Raw genomic sequence first — 26,949 nt, forward strand, 5'->3', positions numbered from 1 at the left:
TAGTTTGTCCAATGTATGTGGTGGGGCAGGCGGTGCAAGGGATTTCGTATACTCCTTGGTTTTCTAACTCGATTTTGTCTTTAGGGTTTCTTAGGATGGTGGATATTTTTCTGTTTGTGCAGGTGATAAACTTGGTTTCATTGAAAGCATCTGGCAACTTTCTGGCAAAAAAAGCCACCATAAAACTAATGATGGCTAGAAATCCTAAGTAGCCCAGGACAAGATAGAATATGACAGAAGGTCCCACATTACATTCTGCTATGATTTCACTAGTGAGAGAATGCATATCCAAATTTGGGAAGGGAGGAGAGGTTGCCATCCACCAAGAACAAATACTTGCTTGAACAAGGGTGCAGGAAATAACAATGGAACTGGCCAATTTTCTCCCCAACCATTTCCTCATGTTGGACCCTGGTTTGGTGGCCATGAAAGCTACAACTACGGTGATAGTTTTAGCTAATACACAGGAAACGGCCCCTGCAAAAACAATGCCAAAAGCAGTTTGGCAAAGAAAGCAAGTGGACTTGTTAGGCTGCCCAAAAAACAGTAAAGGTGAAAGAAAGCAAAGGAGAAGGGATAGAAGGAGTGTAAATGTCAATTCCAAGTTATTGGCTTTGATGATTGGAGTGTCTTGGTGCTTAACAAAAGTTCTCAGGACAAAGGCTGTAGTTGTAAATAGGCTAATCCCAAGCAAGGCTAAACTCATCCCTAATGGCTCTTTATGAGACAGAAAATTTAAAGTCTTGAAAACACATTGATCTTGCTTCTTGCTTGGATATTGATCTTCTGGGCATGGGGAACAGTCAACCATATCTAGACATTGAAAAAAAGAAATTAAAACATTGACCATGTGTAGTCCAAAGAGACATTTCCATATTCTATTGAACCTAATCCCTCCCCGTTGAACATTGATGTCTTATCCTATGTCTTAATGTTTTATGCTGTTGGTATTTAACCAAACGCTTAGCAAGTATAGGATTAACTCTTATTTGGTGCCTTTAAAGTTTATAGAGTATATTCTTCCTTTGAAAAGAAGGTTTAAGGAGGTTCTTGTTGTTCTCTGAGTTTGGTTGTTTTCTTGAAGATGTTTCATTACCCAAGCTACGATGTTACCTATTGAAAAGAACGTTTGTCCAAAGAACAAAGAAATGGCTATGGGGTGAGTGTATGCTTTGGTGCAGTTTGTTCCATTTAAATGAGTGTTGTTCAGGTCAGAAGAAATATAAAAGGAAGCAGCATTCATTGGGAATGAGTTTCAATGAGAAGAATGTGGGATAAACATGAAAGGAAATATTGAATTAATCTGGACTGAATATGAAAGTGAGTGAGCCATAGATAAGAAGTACATTGGTATGTTTTGAACATAGAGAGGGGTTCAAATCACAGAACAAATATAGGAAGGAACCATGAAGAAGGGGAAGATTAATACTGTGGTGGAACTGTTGGTATGAGATTCTCAAGGAGATAAAACAGTGAATGAAGTAGTGCATGGTGGATGCAAAGATGCTTTGTCAATAAAAATGCACAGAAAAATATCATGAATAGTATTGATATGAAATAAATTTAGTTAGATTTTTTTCCAGTTCTGCCTTTAATTTTGTTTGCTTATGATTTATTCTTTTTTTGTCTTTTCAATAACTGTTCTTTACTTAAGAGAAAATAGCATGGTGGAAATATATCTATGCAACTAATGTTATTATGGGAAGGATCTCCCAAGGTCTTGTTAATAATAAGGCTGCTGCTTTTCATGAAGCCACATATAAATCAATGTGTGTATGTTTCTCTCCCTCCCTCCCCCCCTCTCTCTGTGTATAGATATATATTCACACACACATATAGTGCGTCCCAAATGTCTTTTTCAAAAGGCAACTGGCCGTTTTTTTCCTTGAAGATATTTCACTTTTCATCCAAGTAGCTTCTTCAGAACCATTTGAAAATAAGCATGTTTGGGACAACCATGACTGACACTCTCCATAGACCTATACAAAGTATATTTCTTTTGTTGATTTCTCACTAATGACCTTACTGAAAATCATTATACTAGGAATCAGTTTCTTCTCGCAAATTTTCCTGGCTGACTAACACAAAAACATATCTCAGACATGTTCACTTGCACTGAATGCATGTTGTTAATATTTCCAGAATAACAGAGTTGGAAGGGACCTTGGAGTCCTTCTAGTCCAACTTAGTCCTGCTTAGGCAGGAAATCCTACACCACTTCAGACAAATGATTATCCAATCTCTTCTTAAAAACTCCCAGTGTTGGAGCATTCACAACTTCTGGAGGCAAGTTGTTCCACTGGTTAATTGTTCTAACTGCCAGGAAGTTTCTCCTTAGTTCTAGGTTGCTTCTGTCCTTGATTAGTTTCCACCCATTGTTTCTTGTCCTGCCTTCAGGTGCTTTGGAAAATAGCTTGACTCCCTTTTCTTTGTGGCAGCCCACGAGATATTGGAACACCACTATCATGTCACCCTACTCCTTTTTATTAAACCAGACAAACTCAATTCCTGTAACCGTTCTTCATATGTTTTAGCCTCCAGTCCCCTAATCATCTTTGTTTCTGTTCTGTTTGTTGTACTACATTACCTATTTCATGTGAAACCTTCCCTTCAGGGCAGGGAACACAATCATAGCAGCAGAATTTCTCCCCTTCCTTCTTTTTCTTTTGGTATCTGGGCTGGCAAGGATCACTACACAGAGAAAAGGGCAGAACCTATCCATAAATGTGAAAATAATTTAGGACAGAATAACTGGTTTTCAAAAATTGTAATATTACTTAATAAAAAAGCACCCACAAAGAGTCCAGTAGCATTCATTTTAACTTACAAATACCATTAAAGGCCATACATTTTCATTAGCCACAGCTAACTTCATCAGATGCATAGAATGGCTAAAGTGATATAGGATTTAAATTGGGGTGAGGTAGGGAAAGGGGAAGATAGGTTGATTCGGCAGATGTAGGTTCCATATATGCCAGAGCAGTACTTTTTTCAATTAATCTTTGTGATATGTTAAAGACCCATTGCATTTGCTGAGACATGCTTAATGATAGATGATATAAGAGTCTTCAACCATCTAGTTCAGGGATGTCAATTTCTCGGCCTGTGGATCACATCCGGCCCATGGGGTGCTTTAATCCAGCCCACAGGGCCAGCCTGGAAATATAAAATGACCATCCCATGGTGCCACTGGAAGCTAAAATGGGCTGTGTGTAGCCCGCCTGTGCCTCACTTTCACCCTCCATGGCCTCCTGCAGCATTCTGCCAGACAAAAATGGGCTGAAAATGGCATGAAAAATGGCCTGGAAAACAGTCTGAAAAAGGACCCAAAACAGTCTGAAAAAGGCCCCAAAACAGGCTGGAAAATGGGCTGGAAAATGGCCCAAAAAAGGGACAAAAAAGGACAAAAAACAACTGAGAAAATGGCTCAAAATGCCCCCAAAACAGGCAAAAAAAGACCTGAAAATGCCCTGAAAATTGGCCTGGAAATGGGCCAGAAAACAGCTGGCAGAGTGCTGCAGGAGGCCATGGAGGGTGAAAACGAGGTGGGGGGGTCATGTGTTGACCCCCGGCATGCTGTTTTGGCCAGTAGTGTGCTGCAAGAGACATCTGTCCCCACCACAACTGCCCCCCCCCCCAGCCAATGTAGGAGAATTGCAATGCTGATCTGGCCCCCGAACAAATCCAGTGTGACACCCCTGATCTAGCTAATCTTAGATAAACATGGTTCTCCTTCTATACTGTGATGTGGAAAACAAGTTCTTCTCTTCATTTCAAAATATAACTACCCATAGAGGGCTAGTTCCTAAGCCAGAAGAAATGTTTTATCCATCAAATGCTTTTGCAGATGATGGAATGGCCAATTAAAATTGAGGAACCGCACTTGGTTGAAATGCCTGTGCCAGCTCTTCTTATCTTGATAAAAGCTGAAGGTTTGCTCTTCTTTGGAATCTATTCTCCCAACTTTTATTTTAGTGAAAGAGTTATTTGGGAATATCACCATCTTCATTATATCCAGGCCAGTGGCAACCTCCAATCTATCATTAAAAGTCACACTTTCTCCAGCTGAGTTGTTAAAGAAAATGACTTGAAGGAACCGGTGAAGCTGTCAGGAAAAGGAAAACAAAAATCACATGTAACACATAGCTAAATGTAACACATAGCTAACATGTATCTAAAACATCACATGTAACATGTAATGTGAAAATTGACACAAGCTACAGTTCTCGTTTTTGATCAATATTGCTATATATTGCTGCCAAAGAACTGCTAATTCAGAGGAATTATTGAGTCTGTCATTTGCACCTCTATAACTGTCTGGTTTGGCTCTGCAACCAAACAAGATAGACACAGACTTCAATGGATAATTAGAACAGCAAAAAAAAAAAATTGGTACCAATCTGCCTTCCATTGAGGACCTGTATACTGCACGAATCAAAAAGAGGGCTGTGAAAATATTTACAGACCCCTCACATACTGAACATAAATTGTTTCAACTTCTACCCTCAAAACGGCACTATAGGGCACTGCATACCAGAACAATTAGACAGAAGGACAGTTTTTTCCTGAATGTCATCACTCTGCTAAACAACTAATTCCCACAACACTGTCAAACTACATAGTAAGACTGTATTACTATTATTCTTCTCATCCTTCCTATTACCTGTCTCTTCCAACTTATAACTATAACCATGTTGCTCGTATCTTTACAATTTATATTGTTTTATTTGTTCCCTAGTATGATTTGATTGCTTATTAATAACCCATGACTATCACTAAGTATTGTATCTTATGATTCTTGATTAATGTATTTTATTTTTCCTTTATGTACACTGCTTATGCATCAAAGACAACCACACTTGGCCAATAAAGAATTCTATTCTATTCTATTCTATTCTATTCTATTCTATTCTATTCTATTCTATTCTATTCTATTCTATTCTATTCTATTCTATTCTTGTTCCCTATTCTATTCTATTCTATTCTGTCCCTATCCCTATCCTATACCACCTCTGATTGGCCCCTCCCCCATCTATTCTCTGCCTCCTGAATCCCAGCTGATCTTCTTTTGTTGCCCTGCATAGGAGAACAGAGCTAGAAAACAGGTTAGTGGGGTGGGGAGGAAATGGGATTTTGCAGTAACCTTCCCCCAAGAATGGGGAGGGAATGGAGATTTTATAGAATCATTCCCCCACCATGCCCACCAAGCCACGCCCACCAAGCCACACCCACAGAACTGGTAGTAAACACTTTTGAATCCCACTATTGGGGGTCCTCAACCTGTGGATCATGGCTGTGGACCATGGCTCACCAGTAGGCCCTGAAGGGTTTGCAACTGGGCCAGAGAAATGGCCAGGAAGCACATGCATGCACACTCACATCCTCACTTTGGTATAGGGTTTCATGGCTGAGCAGGGGGTTGGACTAGAAGACCTCAGAAGTCCCTTCCAACTCGGTTATTCTGTTAGTAATAGTATTGATATCTGGTTATGTTGTGCATCTCTTTCCTCGTGTACTGTACATAACCAGAAATGAACATGGAAAAGGGAAAAGGGAATTGCAGAGGATGAGTTGTTAGATAATGTCATTGATGTAGTGGGCATGATTTGGGTAGACTAAGGGAGACAGTGGAGGATAGACTCAGGGAGACAATGTAGGCTTGATGTGGTATGGTCCAAGGGGTGACATAGAGTGGACATGGTTTAGTGACTGAACAACAACAACAAGAAGTCCTGTCAGTAAGTAAAAGATCATTGTATGGTTTACATTGATGTATTGATTCATTTATTAGTCCTAGATAAAGTCATCAATGGTATATAAGCTGCTTAGTTACAGAGCTTAGGACTCTGGCATTCTTCTGAAAAGGATATTAGTTAACCTGTTGATTTGCAATACAAGATGCTTATCTCTGAGCATTGCAATACAATGTTTAGAGGAGAAGTCTGAGAACCTGCTATTGCTGCATTGGAAAAGTTGCACAAATACAATGGATCATACAATAAATGTTTTAATCCCAAAATCTTATACATACAATTGGAATGTGATAACAACAGATAAAACAAGAAAATCTATTCATGCAGTATCTCCCAACTCCAAGAAAGGTGGAGTACAGCTTCCAGAATTCTGCAACTATCGTTGCTATTAATGACTATTCCACCAGCTCATATACTTGGAATATCCTAATGTTGTGTAACATTTCTTTAACCCTTTCTTCTTATTAGCTGATCCTTGGTATTCAACTCAGGTCTCAACAGAATGATGTAGCATTTAGGGAAAAAGATACATCCCAATAATCCAGCACTGGCAGCTACAATGGAAAAGACCTCCACAGCCAACAGGGCTTTTCCTGTGGAGCTTAGGTAAGTTGGAACAAACAACACCCAAACACTGCAAAATACCAACATGCTAAAGGTAATGAATTTAGCTTCATTGAAGCTGTCTGGCAATCTGCGAGCACAGAAGGCCACCAAGAAACTGGCAAGAGCCAGGAAACTCATGTAGCCAAGGACACAGGAAAACATGACCGGAGAGCCTTCATTACATTCAACAATGATGGCATCGGTCACAGAATGCATGTTCAACTTTGGGAATGGAGGGAAAGATCCTATCCAGAAGCTACAAAGGCCAACTTGAATGAGAGAGAAAAAAAGGACAATGGAGGTTGCCAGTCTTTTCCCCATCCATTTCTTCATGTTGGAGCCTGGCCTGGTAGCCATGAAGGCTACAACCACAGTGAGGGTTTTAGCCAAAATACAAGAAACAGCTGTGGAGAAGATGATGCCAAAGGTTGGTTGTTGGAGAAGGCAAGTTACTTCATTGGGTTGACCAATGAACAGGAGAGGACACAGGAAGCAGAAGTGGAGGGAAATAAGGAGAACATACGTGAGGTCCCGATTGTTGGCTTTAACCGAAGGGGTATCTCCGTGCTTAAGAAATATTCCTAATATGAGAGCAGTGATCAAAGACAATGAAACAGAAATGGAGGCCAAAATAATCCCAAGAAGTTCCTTGTAAGAAAGGCATGTTACAATTTTCTGGATGCAGTCATCTTTTTGTTTGGTTGGGTATTGGTCTTCTAGACATTTGAAGCATTTTTCCATATCTTTAAGATGAAAAGGAAGAAAGGAAGATTTCAGGTCAATTTGTGTATTACACTTTGTCTCCCAAGCAGTGTTGTAATATCATGTATGTTTAAGTATGCATGTATATGCATGCGTTTTGTGTGTGTGTGTGTGTGTGTGTGTGTGTGTGTGTGTGTGTGTTGCTGTTGTTGTTGTTGTTGTTGTTGTTGTTAGGATTAGAGTGTTCAACCCATTGTGACCCCATGGACAATGTTCTTCCAGGCCTTCCTGTCCTCTTCCATCTTCTGGAGTCAATTTAAGCTCACACCTACTGCCTCATTGATTCAGCCACCCCATTCTCTGTCATCTCCTTCTTCTATTGCTCTCAATCTTTCCCAGCATTAGGCTCTTCTCAGTGAGTCCTTCCTTCTCATTAGGTGGCTAAAGTATTTGAGTGTGTGTGTCAATTTGGCTTCATGATTATGACATTCAGCAAGAAACCAGAAGACTTTGCTGGGTGACCTTCATTCAGAGGCACCAAACATAACATGGACTGCTTTGGATTTCCAATAAGTAGAAGTGCTTTTTCAAGAGGCAACTGGACTTTCTCGTTTTTTGTTTGAAGATGCTTTGCTTCTCATCCAAGAAGCTTTTTCAGCTCTTCTTAAGAAGCGAAGCATCTTCAATGTCACCTTTGGGACAACCATGACTTGGATGACTGAGAATCTCCATAAACATAAGTAAAAGACATATTAAAACATTGTCACTTATTGAAGTACTTCATCCATTAAAGATGTGCAACTTTGAAAGCACCAGCACATTTTATTTTCAAGCTCTTTACGCCAGTAGGAAAAATAAACAGCAACAAGATATTGTTATGCCTGCAGAAATGTGCAAAATACCCTTTTCCAAGAAGTATTTGAGTAGTTTCAGATCTATTTACATCTTAGTACCCTAGTAGCTAAATCTTCACCATACCCATCCATGTTGTCCTCAGAGGGTTTCATAGAGACAAATTGCACCCTCCTCAAAAAAAAGTTTGCATGTCCTAGTAAAGACATTACACAACATTGGCATGGAGTTGTTGTGATTCTTTGATCATGGAGAACATGGACTCTCTCAAGAAGCCACAAGAATACATACCTGATTGAAAGCTCTATGCCACAAAACCATATTATCACTGATGACAAATTCATTTTCTTGGGGTCCATTTGGATTTATCCATCCAATTTTCACCCTCTCAAAGGACCTGTTTGGAAAAATGACCATGTGCACAACGTCAAATCCACCTCTCATTTCCTTTTGCTCATTGAAGGACACTGTGTCACCAGCTGAATTATTGAAAGAAATTCTTTGAAGGTAGGGATGGAGCTAATGGAAAGCCAAGAGGAAAAAAGAAAAGCTTACAATGTTTAGAAGAAAACAAAAGGGATGAATATTCATTAGATTTCATTTCTCCTTGCAGATATGGTGACATAGTTCTACTTCACTAATTCCAGTCATTAATTCTGCTTAAGAAATATTATGATTTCATAGACTTCAAATAAGCCTCAGTCTCATTTCTTCTCTATGTCTTACCTCTAATGGAGCCAAACTTTCAAAAAGTTGTGGAATCCTTTTAGCTTTTCAAGGGGTAGAAAAATATGGAATGAGTCTTGATCATGTTCCCTACTTCATATACGATGGCTAAGAAAAATGTGCAATCCCTTTCATTGTTTCATAGTTCATCCTGTAAGATTTCAATTTCAATTCAGAATAGAGCTGGAATGGACCTTGGAGGCCTTTGAGTCCAACACCCTGCTCAAGCAGGAGACCCTATACTATTTCAGACAAGTAGCTGTCCAGTCCCTTCTTTAAAAAAAGGTCCCCATTTCTCTTTCTATCTAAAGTTTCAAGTCCAAGTAAACACAATCACAGTGATGGTGCAATATAGAAAATGAGCATATTATATCACCTTGCAGAAGGTATAGTTATTTTCAGGCTCCAAATACAGGAAGTTGTATGCAGTCAAAAGTGCCTATGAGAAACTGAATTTTCAGCTAGCAGTGAAAATAGCCGAGGTGAGATTCTACTGGTTTGGACCAATTCAAGTGAACCAATAGTTCTGGTGAACATTTGGCCCCACCCACTCATCCTTGCTTTTTCCTGTGCTTTATTTCCTGGTTTTTTAGTATAGCTGATTTGTGTGGCAAAGCGGTTTGCTTATGCCTCAGCTGTTTTAGTCCTAGGAGCTGCAGTAGAAGGTAAGTAATTGAGTTGAAAATGGGCTTTTAAAAAATGTAGCGCACATGCGCAAAGCACGTGCTCACCGAACCAGTTGTTATACCAGTTGAATTGCACCTCTAGAAACAGCTGAAGAGAAAACGTAATCTGAACATTGAAATAAAAGTGTTCCATTATTTTTTCAATTACTTGCCAAGGTTGCAGCTCAAAAAGTTTGGCATTTTTAACCTTCTTGAAGGATCTCTGATGGGACTGTGATGACAACATGGCATTCAAAGCATGTGCTGCTGCATAAACACCATTATAGATACTATAGCTATATACAGTGGTTCCCATCTCAAACTGAAGCCCAGAGAGATCTTGTAATCTCTCTTTTCCAGTACATATTTCATTTTCCTCTATTTTCATACCAGGGTTTGGAAAAGTACAGTCAAATGCTCGCTCCCAGAACTCCTTAAGGAAGCTCTGGTCTTGGATGGTTTTATACTCTCAAGAAACTTATTGAACCCAGGAAGTTCTCTTGAGTGAAATGTAAAGGAAATGGCACCCTGGAAAAAGTCCAGGTCCCAATTTCTTTGCAATAATGGTAATGTGAAATCAGTTCCACTTGCCATGACCCATACTTTTATAAATGAATCTTTCCATTTATTCCTGGGGTCTTGTATGAATAAGGTGGTTCTCAGCTGTGCCAGGATCACTGATTCTCCATAGAGGAGAAATACCTTTGTTTTGTGATCAATTAAAGGTACATCAATATATGATGTTATTTCAATCATTTCTTCAAAGTTATCCAAATGGATTCGCTGTGGAATTTTCTGTCTGTAAGCTGTGCAGATTCCATTCTGGAAAAGCAAAGCTTCCAGAGTCTGCAGAAACTTCTGTCCGTTGTCATTGTCATGAATGAACAACCCTATCTAGCTCCATCCAAAATGTTGAAGCAATTTAAGAATCCCCAAGTATTGTTGGGCTTCATTTGAGACCATGGAATAAAATGAAGGGACCAGAGTGGAATCAATGTTCCCAGGGACCAGTGCACCATATGTGAACTACAACTTTAATATAATTTTTAAAACCAGGGGACATTTTCATCTCTCTATGTCTGATTTTGCTACAATTTTTGAAACACTTTTTTCAGTGCATAGAAAACCACAGATTGGTTTGTCATGTGTGGAGAATCATGCATTGGTTTGGGAACTGCTTTTAAAGTATCAGAGCCTAATGCATTTTCAGGAATAATTTTTGGTCAATTAGCCTTTCCTTTTTTGGAATCACCAGGAGTTTAAAGTGAGAAAAATAATTTCCATGTTTCATAGTGTTGTAATGACGAGGCAGTCGAGGTGTTTGATCATGATCAAATGAATCATGATGAACTTTATTGGAGTCTAGTCTTGCATTTATACACATTTTTAGTAATCCTCCAACATTGGTTAACTTTGATTATTGCTTAACTTTCGTTACTGTTTAGCATAGTAATTAACACAATTAATTATCTCTAGTTAAAGTCTAACATATTTTTACTTCCTCTCTCTAATCCTCCTTTACATTAGTGATTTTGTTTGCCTGAGTTGTATTTACTTTGGAACCTTCATTACCTGAGGTTTGCCATCAAGATAATAACATTCCTGCAATTACAACTCTACATCATAGTGCAAAACCCCTACCTGTGGAATCTTGTAGAGACCAAGAATATCTGCCATGTTAAAAGACGTATCAGAACCAAGTCCTCCAATGATGGCTATCAGGTTCTTCTGCCTGGTACATTTGTAGTTGAGAAGAAAGTTACTTGATTTGAAGGGTGGTCCGATAAGTCATCTTTGCATCATAGTAGCTGTCGTAGATATGGAATCCAAGAGAAACATTAGGCAAGATCAGAGGATCCTCATTGATCTCCTTCACAGCAAAGACCAGGGCAAGGGCATGCTGGTAGAATTTTGTAACCATTCTGGAAATAAAAGTTCAAAAAGTTACAAAACTTCATTAACCACCATCCCATTCTTGTTTGCAAAAACGTTCTTTTACTTGATGTTTTTTTCTAAACTAAATTATATAAGCCTCCTAGTTTTAAAAATATGGTTTGCAATAAGAACTGATGAGATTAGAATCAGTTAAACACAACACTGTAAGAAATTTTTATTTTTAATTGAATTGAATTTTTAATCATAGTTGTTTTTTAAAGAAAAACATTGTTCATCATTCAGAATTACTTGCTAAGAGTGGTTGTTCAACAATCGATCAATAAATCAAGGTATTTTAAAGTTTAGCAAAAATGGGAATGGAAGGACAAAAACACAATTGTTAATTGTTTGCAAGAAGACAAGAAAATGTTGTATAGAAAGTTCCATAAGCATAGAAAATTATAACTTATGTCAAGTTTATTGCATTATTATAAATGAATGTAAAAAACCACACCTAAAGTCCACTGGCTATAAAATATACCAGAAAAAAGGATATCTTTAATATAGTCACACTTTATTTTATTTTATTTTGCAAACTGGATATTGTGACTGTTTTCACAACATGAAAAATACTTTCTGATTTTTATTTTATTTTATTTGCTGTTTCCTTGCCATTTATTTTACTCTAGATTCTTAGACCAATGTTTCAAAATAAAAAGAATGCTCTTTAAGGATGGACCAATGCATTGGTTACTTAACAGTATGGTTAATACTGAGAAAGCTATTATAGTGATACAAGCCTATAAAACATATCTCACAGAAAAGGTTACTCAGTTCCACCTTTCTTGGAAGTCTGGATAATATTTGCAGGTGTAATGACCAACACACACTCTCTCTCTCTCTCTCTCTCTCTCTCTCTCTCTCTCTCTCTCTCTCTCTCTCTCTCTCTCTCTCTCTCTCTCTCACACACACACACACACACACACACACACACACACACACAAATACTGAATCTTAGAGATGCATTTTTTTCTTTCAAAAGGCAATTGGACTTTTTTTATTTGAGTCATCATTATCCAAGATATCAGCGGAGATTCTCAGTCATCCAGATCATAGTTGACATAGTTGTCCAAGTACTTTTTGAAATTCTTTGAGATTCTTCTCTAAGAACCTTCATCAGTTATAATAATAACCAATGAACATTATGTGAAACATGTAACATTATAACTGTTATATAACATATAGCATTATAACTGATGAAGCTTCTTGCATAAGAAGCAAAACATCTTAGAACATAGAACAATAGAGTTTGAAGGGACCATGTAGGTCTTCTAATCTAATTTCCTGCTTCAGCAAGAGGTCCTATATCTGTCTGCGGAGATTCTCAGTCATCCAGGTCATGGTTGCCTCAAAAGTGCTTTTTTTCAAAAGGCAATTGGATTTTCCGAAGAAGCTTCTTGGATGAGAAGTGAATCCTCTTCAAAGAAAAAAACAGAAAGTCCAGTTGCCTCTTGAAAAAGCACCTTTGGGAGACCCTATATCATTTTAGACATCTGGTTGTCCAGTCTCTTTTTGAAAGCCTTAAGTGATGGTCTTCCATCTTCTTCCTCGAATTAAAAAATAAGTCCAGTTGCCTTTTGAAAGAAAAAATAACACATTTGAGACAACTGTGACCTGAATTTCTGAGAATCTCCATAGATAAAAACACTTACTCAGAAAACTCAATTGAGACCTGTGAAGGCATTTCCTCAAATAGATCTTCTCTGAATGCATAAATAAACTGAGAGATCATCCCACCAATGAGGAGATCAGCTGGCTGGTTCCACTCATGAGGAACAGGGATAAGATCACTCTTGTGACATTTCAGACTGACTGTATCTTCCACCAAGTTAAGGATCAGAGCCAAAACCATAGATTGTTTCACCGTCTAACAGAAAATCTCAGCTTTCTGCATCTGTACAGTCTAGTTCATTTCAACTGCCAATTTCAGCAGCCCCTTGATTGGGACCATTATCATTTTTGAGAAAAATAGATAGATTGGTTACTACTTGACCCTTAACAAAAAGATAAATGCAAGTCCATGTGTATCAGCAGAGCCTGTTAATATCTAAATTCAGATGGATAGTAGAAGATTAAAAAGGGAAAGATTTGATAGATTAACTTTTCAGAAACTCACTTTAGGTCCCTCCTCCCAGTTTTAAATATCAGAGACATAATAGACATGCTCAGACTTATTTTCTCCTGGGAAATAGTTGAACAATAGGTTGGCTGAAACAAAATTGATTTGACTAAATCCCAAGAGAGATAATTCAAACAATAATTCTTTGGATGCTATGTTTGGAATCCTAAACAACTTTTTTGATAATAATTGTATTTTCTTCCTTCAAGTTTGGAAGGAAGAGTGCATGTTGGCCATGCCATCCACCTATGCCCACTGAGTTGTGCTGACCCAACTGCAACCACCCAGCCATGCCCACCCAGGCATTCCCACCTGGCAGTTGTGAGTCGCCCTACTCCAATTGCAAGAGATGTTGGAAAAGATGGCTATGTGCATGGATAGGGGTTTCCAGCAAATCCTTTGGATAGCCCTTCATGGTCAATCATTGCTTGATGACACACTGCTTAGAATGCAGACTTGCAGGCTAACTATGCCCACAGTCAGAAATCTGATCCTTTTATTTTTATTTATTTATTTATCTTGTCAAGCAATTATAAGATAACAGGTATAAGTATAAACATAGTTATGGATACATGAAATGGATACATATAAAAAAAATAAAAAAGAAACAATAGGACAGGGACGGTAGGCACGTTGATGCGCTTATGCACGCCCCCTTCAGACCTTTTAGGAAAGGGGTGAGCTCAATAGTAGACAGTCTAAGGTTAAAGTTTTGGGGGTTTGGGGAAGAAACCACAGAGTCAGGTAGAATATTCCAGACATTGACCACTCTGTTGCTGAAGTCGTATTTCCTGCAATCAAGTTTGTTGTAATTAACCTTGAGTTTGTATCTATTGTTTGCTCTTGTGTTGTTATGGTTGAAGCTGAAGTATTCATTGACAGGTAGGACATTGCAATGTATGATTTTATATACTATACTTAGATCGGACCGAAGGTGGTGTAGTTCTAGATTTCCTAGGTCTAGAATTTCAAGTCTGGTGGCATAAGGTATTCTGCAATGAGTAGAGGAGTGGAGAACTCTTCTTGTGAAATATTTATGGACTTTCTCAACTGACTTTCTCAATATATCTCAATCAGATATGTAATGCGGGTTCCAGACTGATGAGCTGTATTCAAGTATTGGTCTAGCAAATGGTAGACCATTAGTAGTGTGATATTACCAGAAAAAAAGCTATGTAGGATTAGGTTAACAACTCTTAATGCCTTTTTGGCTATGTAGTTACAATGGGATTTAGCACTTAGATCATTAGAGATAACTCCAAGGTCCTTGACAGAGTTTGGATCATCAACAAGATCTTGACTATTCAGCTTTTATTTTATTTTTTGATTTTTTTTTGCCAATATGTAGGACAGAGCATTTATTTGTTGAGATTTGAAGTTGCCATTTGTTTGACCATTCTGATACATAGTCGAGGTCTTTTTGAAGGGTATCAGTATTGTCGGTGGTGTTGAATAGCTTTACATCATCAGTGAAGAGGACACAGTTGCCCTTAATGTGATCACAGAGGTCATTTATGTAGATTATGAAGAGAGTTGGTCCTAGCACTGCCCTGGGGGACACCACTGTTGACAGGTACAGAATTTGATAAGACGCTCCCAATTTTGACCATTTGTTGTCTGTTTGACAGGAATGCTTCTATCCAGTTATGCAGGTGTCCAGAGATACCATAAGATTTTAGTTTTAGTAGCAGTTTGCCATGTATCACTGAATCAAAGGCTTTACAGAAGTCTATGTAGATTGCGTCTATTGCTTTGCCCTGATCGAGTTGTATAGTCCATATGTTTCTGCAGTGTAAGAGTTGCAGATTACAGGAGTTTTTTTTTCTGAAACCAAATTGTTCATTAGAGAGTAGGTTGTTTGTCTCTAAGTGGAGGATAATGGATTGGTTAATAATTGATTCCATGACTTTACAGGTGACGCAGCATGGAGAGATTGGTCTGTAATTTTCAACCAAACTCGTGTCTCCCTTTTTGAAAATGGGGATGACCGTGGCTTGTGACCATAGTTTTGGCAAGGAGCTGGTCCTGAAAGATTTTTCAAAGATTATGCTTAGAGGTTTGGCTATGGCAGAGGATAGCTTTTTAAAGAAGTAGGCACATATTCTGTCCAGTTCAATAGATAGAGATGATCCTGATTGATTCAAGGTTGACCTAGACTTCCATTTTTCCAAGGCCAGTAAAATGAGGACTCAGATTGTTGGGGGCAAATGCTGACATTGTAAACCACCCTTAGAGTAATGTAACACACTATGGAGTGGTATATAAGCTATAATAGCTTTTCCTATTGCTGTGTCAGTGCCCTCCAACACCTTGGGCGTCATTTTCTTTATTCAGTTTAGCTCTTAAATGGGACTCATTGCTCTTGCCTGTCATGTCAGATTATTTCAGTGTACTTTTGTCCATGTACACCACTTTCTCTGGAGTTTTCTCTATATCAAGTTCAACCTTCTGCTTCTCATAATATGGCATCACTTTGGGCCTTATAACCACTTTTAATTTGAACAACTTTAAATGAGTGATCCACGGATTGGGCCCAACCTATCAGCGAAGACTATTTTTTGTCTCCTCCATCAGTGCTAACCAGAGGACCATCACAAGTTGATTGCTTTGAGACTTCTGATAGTCTGTCTCAGTCACTCAGTAGGGAAGAACATTCATTCATGAAGGAATTGATGAGTAGTATTACGCAGAGGAATGAAACTGTCTCCTCAGTACTTGTTAAGATCTAGTCAGCAGTGAAGCAGCTGGACAGCCTCAGAAAATCTGAACAATGTTAAATGTCAGAGTTTGCTTGAAAGTTGCTCAAAATTACTTGTTTTCATGGCACATAATGAGTGTCTGTCAAAATGTTCAGCCTTGTCCTTTGGTTAGCATTTCTGCAGAAGAGCTAATTTGTTTATCTATTTTCTGTAATCATTATTAAAATCTTAATAGAATAACCAAAAACAGAGTTGGAAGGTATCTTCTATTCCAACCCCTTGCTCCAGCAGAAAACCCTGCTGTCCACTTTGAACTGAAACTGGCTGAAACTATTTTGCCATTTTTCAGTTGCCAAACAATATGGTGGGAGGGGCTAAGATTGGAATGCTTTGCAGACAGAACACAGAATTTTGCCATTGGAACCAAGGTCATCTCAACAGGTGTTGGTTGGAGATGAAGAGGAGCAACCAAGGAGCCTGCCAATTATGCTAATTGGACAAAGTGATCTATGACACTTGGGGAGGGAATCATTTATTCTTTTAATTATGCTGAAACCACGGGAAATACTTAGAGTTGGTTTTAATTTAGTTGTGCCGGTATGATGTACCTGATAAACATGAAAACTCCAGCCAGAGAAATCAGATTTCATTGGGTACATTAGTCAGAAGAATGGAACCTTCTCCATTGTACTTAACAAGGTCTAGTCAGCTGTTTCAGGACAGCCAGACTACAACCCCAGGAAATCTGAACAACCTGAAATATTGAGTTTCTTCCAAAGCTGCTCCAAATTGATTATTTTCTTTTTTCTTTTTTTTTTTTTGGAAAAGTACTTTATTAGTTTTACCTTTTAAAAGAACAACACAACTACAAATTATGTACAACAAAAAAGAAAAATAGGCCTTGGCATAGACCAAGAGGGAGAGAGAGAAAGCCTAAGAGAGGGGAAAGGGAAGAGTAAGGGAGGGGAAGAATAGAGTAGGGAAAACAGTTAAAAATAAAACCATATTTTGTGACTGTCTGTAAGATCCTTTCTTCTTCAAAAGTATCATCGGCGGTGCTTTTCTTTATCTCTGCTTCAGAGGCCCTCGCCATAATTTTCCTAGAGATGATCTATCTTTGGTTTAGCCAATTATACAAAGGATTCCAATTGTTGTAATATGATGAGGAATCTTTATTTTTAGTGCTTGGGTTAGTTTGTCCATTTTAAGCATTGTAAAATTTTCTGAATAACCATATGTTCAGAGGGAATGGAAGATAATTTCCAGCACTGGGCAAATGCCAGTCTGGCTGCGGTTAAGATATGAATTACAATATACTTCGATTTTTTGGGTATTTGTTTATCGAAAATTCCTAGAAGGAAGGACTCTGGTTTGTACTCTATTTGTTCCTTGGTTATTTCCTCTAGCCAGCGCCTAATTTTTGCCAGTACTTTGGGTTTCCTTGCACGACCACCACAAATGGAAGAAGGTACCTTCTATGCTTTGACATTTCCAACAATTGGGGCTCGTGTTGGGGTGCATCTTCGCCAATCTCGAAGGGGGCAGGTGCCATCTATAAAACATTTATATGCGTTTTCTTTATAAGCTGCTGATTTCGTGATCTTAATGTTCCTGTTCCAGATCCTTTCCCATTCTGCTAGCGTAATGCTCCGTCCCACGTTTCTGCTCCACGCAATCATATTTTCTTTGACAATTTCTTGTTCTAATTCAGTTTCTAATAAATGTTTGTAAAATTTAGATATATTTTTTTTGCTCGGTCCTAATAGAATTTTGTCTAAAGTCTGTAATTTATTGTAGATTCCAAATTCCTTAATATCTTGTTTATATCTACTATGAATTTGAAGGTACACCCACTGATCAATTTTAAATCCTCGCTCTTGTAATTCTTGTCGGGTTTTCAATTTTCCTTGTGGGTCTAATAAATTTTCGTACTTAATCATTTTAGTTATATCCAAATTATTAGGGTGTACTATCGCTTCCATTGGAGATAGCCAAATCGGTATTTTTAGATAAAGTTTTTTACGTATTTTTTCCAATTGGTTAATAGAGAGTCCCTGATAAGATGCCTATGGAAATATGATTGCCTGGGTTTCCCAGTTTCCCACAGAAAGGCATGCCATCCTTTCTGCATATCGTGGCCTTCTAATATTAGTGTTCTTTTGTTAGTTAAATTCACCCATTCCTTTATCCATAGTAGGGTGGCTGCCTTGTAATATACTTCCCAGTTTGGCAGGCCTAACCCTCCTCTGCTTTTCAAATTTTGTAGGGCTTTTACATTAATCCTAGCTTTTTTCCCCTGCCAAATAAATTTCAGTGTTATCTTGTTTAATTCCATAAAAAAAAATTTATTTAATTTGATTGGAATTGTCTGGAATAGATATAGAAATTTTGGCAGAATATTCATCTTAATCAGAGCAATCCTGCCCAATAAGGAAAGTTGTAATGTACTCCAGGAATCTAAATCTTTCTTGGATTGTTGGAGAAGTTTGTCATAGTTGTTTTCTTTTAATGATTTGCTTTGTGGAGTAAGCCAAATTCCTAAGTATTTAATTTTTTTTGTCACCTGTATTCCCATTATTGTCTCTAGTTCTTTATTCTGGTCTCCTGTTAAATTTTTAGACATTAATTTCGTTTTTACCCCTATTAATTTTAAATCCTGCGACTTCTCCAAATCGTTCTAGTTCTTCTAATAAGTTATGTCCTTTTCTATAGGCTCCTCCAGAAAAAAAAAACCAAATCATCAGCGAAGGCTTGTACTTTGTACTCTTCTGATTTAATCCTCAGTCCTCTAATTCTCGAATTTTGCCTAATATACGTCAAAAGAGATTCTAGGGTTAATATGAAAAGCAGAGGAGAGAGAGGGCAACCCTGTCTAACCCCTTTTTCTATTTTTATCGGGTCAGTTTGTTCCCCATTTATTAGAATATTTGCCTGTTGAGTATGGTAATTGTAGTGACGACGTTTTCGAATCTAGTGCCAAGGTTCATATTGTATATTTTTGAATTAAAAATGCCAATTTAAATTGTCGAATGCTTTTTCAGTGTCCAAAAACATAAAAGCAAATTGTTTTTCCAGATGGGCTTCGTAGTATTCTGAAATGTCTATCACTGTTCTTAGATTATTCTTAATTTGTCGAAATGGGAGAAATCCATTTTGATCTTCATGGATATGTGTGTTTAGAACCTGTTTTAGTCTATTAGCTATTATAGAAGAGAATAGTTTGTAATCTGCATTCAGGAGCAAGATTGGTCTATAATTATTAATAAGTCTATGGTCTAGGTCCTCCTTCGGGATCAGCGAAATTAAGGCTCCCCTCCACGAGTCCGGCATCTTGGCTACTAGGGGAGTACCTCATTGAATACTTCCAGCATCAGTGGTCCAATTTGTTCTATGATTGTTTTGTAAAGTTCTACAGGTATCCCGTCCGGTCCTGGCGCTTTATTGTTACTTTGCTTCTCTATTGCTGACTTCAGTTCGGACCATGTTATATTTTTTGTTTAATAATTCTATCTCTTCCTCTCCAATTGCTTTTTCATTTCCTTCCTCTAGATATTTCATTATTTTGTCCTCACAAACGCTCTTCCTTTTTGTATAATTTCCTGAAGTATTTAAAAGTGATCTCTTTTTTCTTCTCTATCTCCTCTTGCAAATTGCCCTCTCGTCCATTAATTGGTGTATCAATCTTTTTTTTCTTTCATTTTCTTAAGTGGGCTAACCATCTCCCTGGCTTGTTTGCGTGCTCAAAATAAATTTGTTTAGTCATTTTCAGACTACTCTCCAATTTTTCTTGTTCCAATAAATTTAGATTATGTTTAGTTGTTATTAACTGATTCTGTATTCTTTGATTTTTGGGGTTCTTTTGTAGTTGGGTTTCTAAATCCTTAATTTCTTGTTGTAAGTTACTTTGTTGGGCATACTTTCTTTTATTTCTCATAGCATTGTAAGAGATAGTTGTTCCTCTTATAAATGCCTTCATTGTGTCCCATATATTTTGTTTCGAAGTTAGATCATTATTATTTTCTTTTAAGAAGAAGTTCAGTTCTTCTTTCAATTTATTAGTGTATTCTTCTTCTTTTATTAAGTGAGTGTTAAGAGTCCATCTTCTTTTTGGTTTTCTTCTACCTCTCCAGGTTATTTGAATTGGGTTGTGATCAGCCCAGTCGTTTGGTAAGATTTCGCTATCTTTGATTTCATTAATTAATTCACCATTTATCCAAGCCATATCTATTCTTGTCCAAATTTTGTGTGGGTTAGAGTAAAGTTAAACTGTTCTTTTTGGGGTTTAGTTTTCTCCAAATATCTACCAGATTCAGTTCGTACATCATATCCTTACATGGCTTCAAAATTCTCTTTTTCCTTTTTATTCTTACTCATGTTACTATGATCCTTCCGGTAGTCAGCAATAGAGTTAAAATCGCCAATCAGAAAAATATTGCCATTTCCAAATCAATTATTTTTTGGTGAAGATGTTTGAAAATTTACCTTGATCATCATTTGGGGCATAGATTACTACCAGTAAAAATGTAATGCCATTAATTGAAGTTTGTACCACCAGGGTTCTTCCTTCAGGATCCGCCCAGATTAACTCCGCTTTTAAATCATCTCTCACATATATTGCAATACCTTTCTTTTTGTGCTCATCTGCTGGTGCTGTGAATAATTTTCCCAGTTTCGGACAATCTAGAAATTTCTCCTCACTTTTCCTAATGTGTGTTTCTTGTATGCAAACTATATCAACGTTTTGTTTTATTAGTTTATTTAGAATCCTCTTCCTTTTAGCTCTTGAATTTAGGCCGTTTATGTTGATGGAAAGGATTTTACTTCCTTCCTCCATTTACTTAAGTCTGCCTCGCTTTTTGTCTCGTAATTATACGGCTCTCTTCTTGTAGGAGGTATGGGGGATGTTTCTACTCTTTCTTGTTGTAAGTTGTCTTTTCCTTGAGTTTGGACGGGTCTTTCTTCCTTGTTCCTATGGCGGTTCCGATCTTCCTGCATGTTCCCTTGGGTTTCCTCCTTAGTGTGTTGATCCTCCGTGGTTGTTAGCTGTTCTAGAAAGTCTTGTGCTTGTTCTATTGAATCTATTTTAATTTTCCTTCCTTCCACCATATTAGCATCCCTTCTGGAATTTGCCATTTAAATGAAATTTCTTTTTATTTAAGTGGTTAGCTAAAAATTTATATTCTTGCCTTAAGGCCCTCACTTTTCTTGGAATCTGCTTGAGAACTATGATCTCTTTGCCCATATATAATACTCTCTCATCTCTGGCCATTCTAAGTATTAGGTCTCTCACGCATCTTCTTGAAAAGCGGATATGGATCTCCCTTGGGCACTTGTGACGCCTTGCGTAACTGGTATTCACCCTATAGACTTCGTTCGAATTCTTTGAGTAAGTCATCTTTTTCTTTTCCAACTAGATCAGCCAACAAACCTGCCATTAATTGCGCTAGTTCTTCATTTTGGATTCCTCCACGTTTTGGAACCTTAGGTATGCCGCTGCTCTGTCCATCTCAAGTTGGACCAAGGAATCTTCCATTTCTCTATTAATACTTTTAAAGCCTTCTTCAGTCCTTTCTAGGTTCCTCTCTGCTCGTTCTGTCCTCCTCTCTATTTCTTTTTATTTTTATTTCAGTTCTTTCCATAGCCAATTGCATTGTCCCCACCTTATCTTCGACTTTTTGTATATCTGCTCTCATCTCCTCTTTTAATTTCCCCATTTCTTCCTTCAGTTCGCTAATATCGGCTCTGGTCTCATTGTGATTCCTAATCATAATCTCCTGCATTCTAGACATTGACTCTTGCAGGGATAATAGTGTCGCTTGCAGATTGGCATTAGTGACGGTCGGTTGTTTTTCTCCTGTCAAGGTCTCTTCTATAGTTTTCTGCGTTGTTGGGGAGGCAGTTGCCAAAGTTGTCGTCAAGGTCTGGGTGTTCTTCCTTCCCGTTTTCAGGGCTGTGGTTGTTGTGGAAGTCATCTCTGATAAGATTTGTTTTTGAATTGGATAATGTTAAGAATATTTTCCCAAATCACCATTCGATGTAATAGCCCTTTAAATGTGATTGCAAGTCTATTTACTAAGCTTACACACCAAGTTATTTTAGATCTCTTTCTTCGACCCAATTTGTCGCTTAGGAAGTTTAAATTCCAATTCAATAAAGTGTTATCACATACTATAAATAGAATATTATCAAATATTATATATTAAGTATTATATATTGTTCTCTATACTAAGTTCATATACCAAAATTCATTAATTATATTTAACCCCTAATAAATCAATATCATGTCAAATCAAACTTATTTACAGCTAACAAACAACTCTGAAATTTCTCACTCTATATATACCTTTGTCCTATAATGTAATTAATATTCAAGGTTCCAGTTAATCTAAGTCAACCCAATTTAACAGACCTTCCAATTTTTGTATATTCAAAAGACTCTAATCAGTAAACCCTAATAACAATAATAAGCAGTTTGCCTTTACATCTATATTTATAATTGTTATAGAGAGAAAGGAAAGACTAAGAGAGAAAGGGAGAGAGAAAGGGTGCGGGAAGAGAAGGGTCTTTTAGATTTCAGGGAATCACTAGACACGTATCTGTGGGATTAGTTCCATAGAAAAACAAGTCTGAGTTGGGGCTGGTGTTATAGTCTTATAGCCTTTCTTCCTGGGCGCACTGAAGGAGCAGAGGGAGGAAGTGCTGACTAATTGCTGTCAGCACTCAGCATTCGGTCTTTACCAGTCTTTACCAGGATTCCGTCTGTCTCTTCCTTCTTCTTCCCTCTTCTTCCTTTCTGTCAGCAATTGTCAGTCCACAATCACTTTGAGTGTCCGCCTCAAATCGATCCCTTTTAGAAATCAGTTTTGTAGGCAGTGTAGCTATAAGGAAGAGGACCTTACATATAAAAGTCAGTGCGTCACTATCTCGCCCTCTGCAGCTCGCTCTGCCCTCCTTTGCAGCTATAGTTCTCCCCTAGTCTTCTAGTCTTCTCAGGTGCTGATCCCAGATGGCAATCCACTCCCGAGCTTCTTAAAGATCCCACCGCCTACCTCTCTCCTCGACAATCTTCTTCCAAACGCTCCAATCCACACTTTCATTTTAAATGTTGAGCCATTCTGTCTGCATTAATCCCCTTTCACTTTTCGAATCGCTTTTCTAGCCGCTTGTCTCCAGCTTTCCCCCACTGTTACTCACAATGAAAGAGGGAGAGTCAGACCAATCTCACTCACGGCTTTTGTAGTCCTTCTGCCCTTTTCAGCTCGGATCTTTCAGGCTGTCACTTTTCGCCGTCAGTTCAGTGACAGACGGACTTTGAGCCGCCATTAGCTGGCGGCTGGCTCAATCGCGCTGGTCTTAGAGGCACTTCCTTCATTGCTGGGGAGTTGCCTTCCCCAAACAGCAACCCGGGGTCCTCTTTTCTGACACGAAGCTCTCACGGGTTTTGTGTATCCACTGGGGATCCCTCCAACGCGAGAAGAGGTGATCGAAAGCCACAGCTGGGCTTCTCCACCTCTGGACGTCCCTGTCCTGCCACGGAAGTCCCCAAATTGATTATTTTCATGGCACATAATGAGTGTTTTTTCAAATGCTCAGCCTTGTCCCTTAATTAAAAAGTCTGCAGAAGAGCTAATTTGTTTACCTATCTTCTTTCATATGTCAAGGTTGTGTCTAATGAACCCAAGCAAATCATCAGTCTGAGGCTTAAATCCTCCTCAAAGATCTTCTTTATTGAGTATATCATACCAGCACAGCTTCAAAGGAAAATCAACTCTAAATATTTCTATATATTTCACTATAATTAAAATAGGAAATAAACCCATCCCAAAGTGTCACAGGTCCTGTTGGCCAATTGGGTTAATTGGCGGGCTCTCCAGCACTCCTTCCCCAACCTTATCCATTGCCAGTAGAGATGACTTTCTCATGAAAAAGCTCTCTGTTGTCTCTAGTTAAGGCATTCCAACCTCCTTCCCCTCTTTGTGGCAACTGAGAAATAGAAAAATGGCTGTTGCCCAGTTTGGTTCAAAGTTGACATCATCCTAATTATTAAGATGATAATAGAATAACAGAAAACAGAGCTGGAAGGGGTCTTTTATTCCAACTCCCTGCTCAAGCAGAAAACCCTGCTTGACAAATGTTGTCCAAACTCTTCTTAAAAACCTCCAGTGTTGGAGCAACACAACTTCTAGAGACAAGTTGCTCCATTAATTAATCATTCTAACTGTCAGGAAATCTCTTCTTCTAGGCTGGTTCTCTGTGTCAGCCTTAGAAGCCATTTTTTCCTTTGGAGCTCTGAGGCTGCCATATTTAATACCTGAGAAATTGGGAGGGGGGATTGTAAGGAACTATGGAAGATTAGCCACAACAACATTCCTTTCTCTGGGAATCAAGGATGTTTACCCTGCACCTGGAGGGGAGTAACTGGGGGCAGTCTCCAGTAAGGACGATAACATGATTGGACCCTGTGATGGAATTGTGGGTACAGGGGATGTATTTTGACTTTCTTATGGGTGGGAGAAAACCCAGAAATCTCACATTCGGGTTTCCCCAGATATGCAATATAACATCTCTAATAAAATGGAACTTTGAGGAATTGCTAGCCTCAGAGTCTTCTTTGAAGGAGGTTGTTATTTGAAATGTTGACACTCTCCTGATTAGTTTCTATTCATTGTATCCTGTCCTGCCTTCAGGTGCTTTGGTATATAGGATGACCCCTTCTTCTTTATGGCAGCCCCTTAGATTTTGGAACACTGGCTATCTTATCACCCTAACTCCACCAAAAATGTTTGTCTTTGTCTATAATTTGGTATCTGGAGGTTTGGGAGCCCTGAAGCAAAGAGGATTTGAGAACTGGGCATGATTATGTGAAGTTTTGTTGACCAGAAATATCTTCCAGAGGCACGTTGCTAAAAATGCATTGATGCCAATAAAGGAAAAACTGGAGACAAGCTGGGAGAAACATTTGAAGAGGTGTTTTGTAAAACAAACATAAGCTGGCATATTCATAGAAAATCTGGCATATTCCATAGAAAAGCTCAAAGATCTTCCCAGATCATCACCATGTCCAGACAAGACTTACCTTGGTGTTATTGATAAAGCAAATCCACAAACATGTGAAAATAACTTAGAAAACCCCTTGAAGTCATAGTGCCAAGCTTTTATAGGCCTGACTGCCTCAGAGGAGTGATTGTAATGCTTTGGTATATCCTTTGTATATCCTATATCAAAACTAAATACTATTAGGCAAACAGCACTGACAATAATCGATGTTTGCATCCCCAAATCTTACTCATATTAATAAACATTGCATCAAAAGGAAAGAAATCTAATAACTTTAACTCTTTATTCTTATTATCTTCACTTTGATAATCAACTCATAACTCTTGGTTAAAAAAAGTTGAATAACATTAAGCAAGTATAAATGATATTACAATGATTTTTATCCCAAAATTTACTACACAAAATTAATCAACATTGTACCAGAAAGTAAAAGAATTGAATTCTTCAGTTCTTTTTTTTACTAGCTGATCCTTGGTATTCAACTCAGTCTCAACAGAATGATGTAGCATTTAGGAAAAAAGATACATCCAAATAATCCAGCACTGGAAGCCAAGATGGAGAAGATCTCCACAGCCAACAAGGCTTTTTCCTGTGGAGCTCAGGTAAGTTGGAACAAATAGCACCCAAACACTGCAAACTACCAACATGCTAAAGGTAATGAATTTGGCTTCATTGAAGCTGTCTGGCAATTTGCGAACAGAAGGCCACCAAGAAACTGGCAAGAGCCAGGAAACCCATGTAGCTCAGGACACAGGAGAACATGACTGGAGAGCCTTCATTACATTCAACGATGATGGCATCGGTCACAGAATGCATATTCAACTGTGGGAATGGAGGGAAAGATCCTAGCCAGATGCTACAAAGGCTAACTTGAATGAGACAGAAAAAAAGGACAGTGGAAGTTGCCATTTCTTCTTCCCATCCACTTTTTCATGTTGGAGCCTGGCCTGAGTAGCCATGAAGGCTACAACCACAGTGAGGGTTTTAGCCAAAACACAAGAAACAGCTGCAGAGAAGATTATGCCAAAGGCTGGTTGTTGGAGAAGGCAAGTGACTTCATTGGGCTGACCAATGAACAGGAGAGGACACAGGAAGCAGAAGTGGAAGGAAAATAAGGAGAACATACACGTAGGTCCCGATTGTTGGCTTTGACCAAAGGGGTATTCTGTGCTTAAGAAATATTCCTAATATGAGAGCAGTGATCAAAGACAATGAAACAGAAATGGAGGCCAAAATAATCCCTAGAAGTTCCTTGTAAGAAAGGCATGTTACAATTTTCTGGATGCAGTGATCTTTTGTTTGGTTGGGTATTGGTCTTCTGGACATTTGAAGCATTTTTCCATATCTTTAAGACAGATAGAAAGGAAGGAAGGAAGGAAGGAAGGAAGGAAGGAAGGAAGGAAGGAAGGAAGGAAGGAAGGAAGGAAGGAAGGAAGGAAGGAAGGAAGGAAGGAAGATTTCATCGTCAATTTGTGTATAGTACTTTGTCTCCCAAACATGGCTGTTGTAACATCATTATGTTTATGTGTATGTGCCTGTGTGTGTGTGTGTGTGTGTGTGTGTGTGTGTAAAACAAATATCAAACCTCTACGGGAGGAAATAAACAGCCAGATCAAAACCTATGAGAAGCTGGAAATTAAAAGAGCAGGAATACTATGTGACCTCAAATTCCATGCAGCTGCAGAGGCAACAATGCAACACCAACCTGCTTCAAATTAACATTTCATCACAGCACAGCACCTACTAAACGCTTTCCTGAAAAGAACTGAAATGGCTCTATTCAGGAATGAGCTCCACAGAAAGAGATTCCAATTGGATCAGTTAAACAAAGAGCA

The 26,949-nt window shown here is 38.3% G+C and overlaps 2 protein-coding genes across 2 annotated transcripts in view; one reads left to right on the forward strand and one right to left on the reverse strand.

Moving 5' to 3' along the window:
• Positions 1-6,200: 6,200 nt before the first annotated feature.
• LOC148129151 (vomeronasal type-2 receptor 26-like) lies at positions 6,201-13,091 on the reverse strand. The gene is made up of 4 exons (XM_087947378.1): positions 12,892-13,091; positions 11,068-11,226; positions 8,205-8,310; positions 6,201-7,160 (listed from the first exon to the last, which is right to left on the reverse strand). Exons 1-4 carry the CDS (start codon positions 13,089-13,091, stop codon positions 6,201-6,203), a joined length of 1,425 nt encoding a protein of 474 aa, XP_087803504.1.
• A 12,668-nt stretch (positions 13,092-25,759) lies between these two features.
• LOC148129152 (vomeronasal type-2 receptor 116-like) overlaps positions 25,760-26,949 on the forward strand; it is a 63,470-nt gene continuing 62,280 nt past the window's right edge. Inside the window, exon 1 of the mRNA XM_087947379.1 lies at positions 25,760-25,938. Within this exon, the coding sequence (XP_087803505.1) occupies positions 25,760-25,938 (179 nt within the window). The remainder of the gene's footprint in view (positions 25,939-26,949) is intronic.

Source organism: Notechis scutatus, chromosome Z (assembly GCF_049901735.1).
Source record: "Notechis scutatus isolate UNSWTSFEM ecotype Mainland chromosome Z, rNotScu1.2, whole genome shotgun sequence".
Taxonomy (NCBI): domain Eukaryota; kingdom Metazoa; phylum Chordata; class Lepidosauria; order Squamata; family Elapidae; genus Notechis; species Notechis scutatus.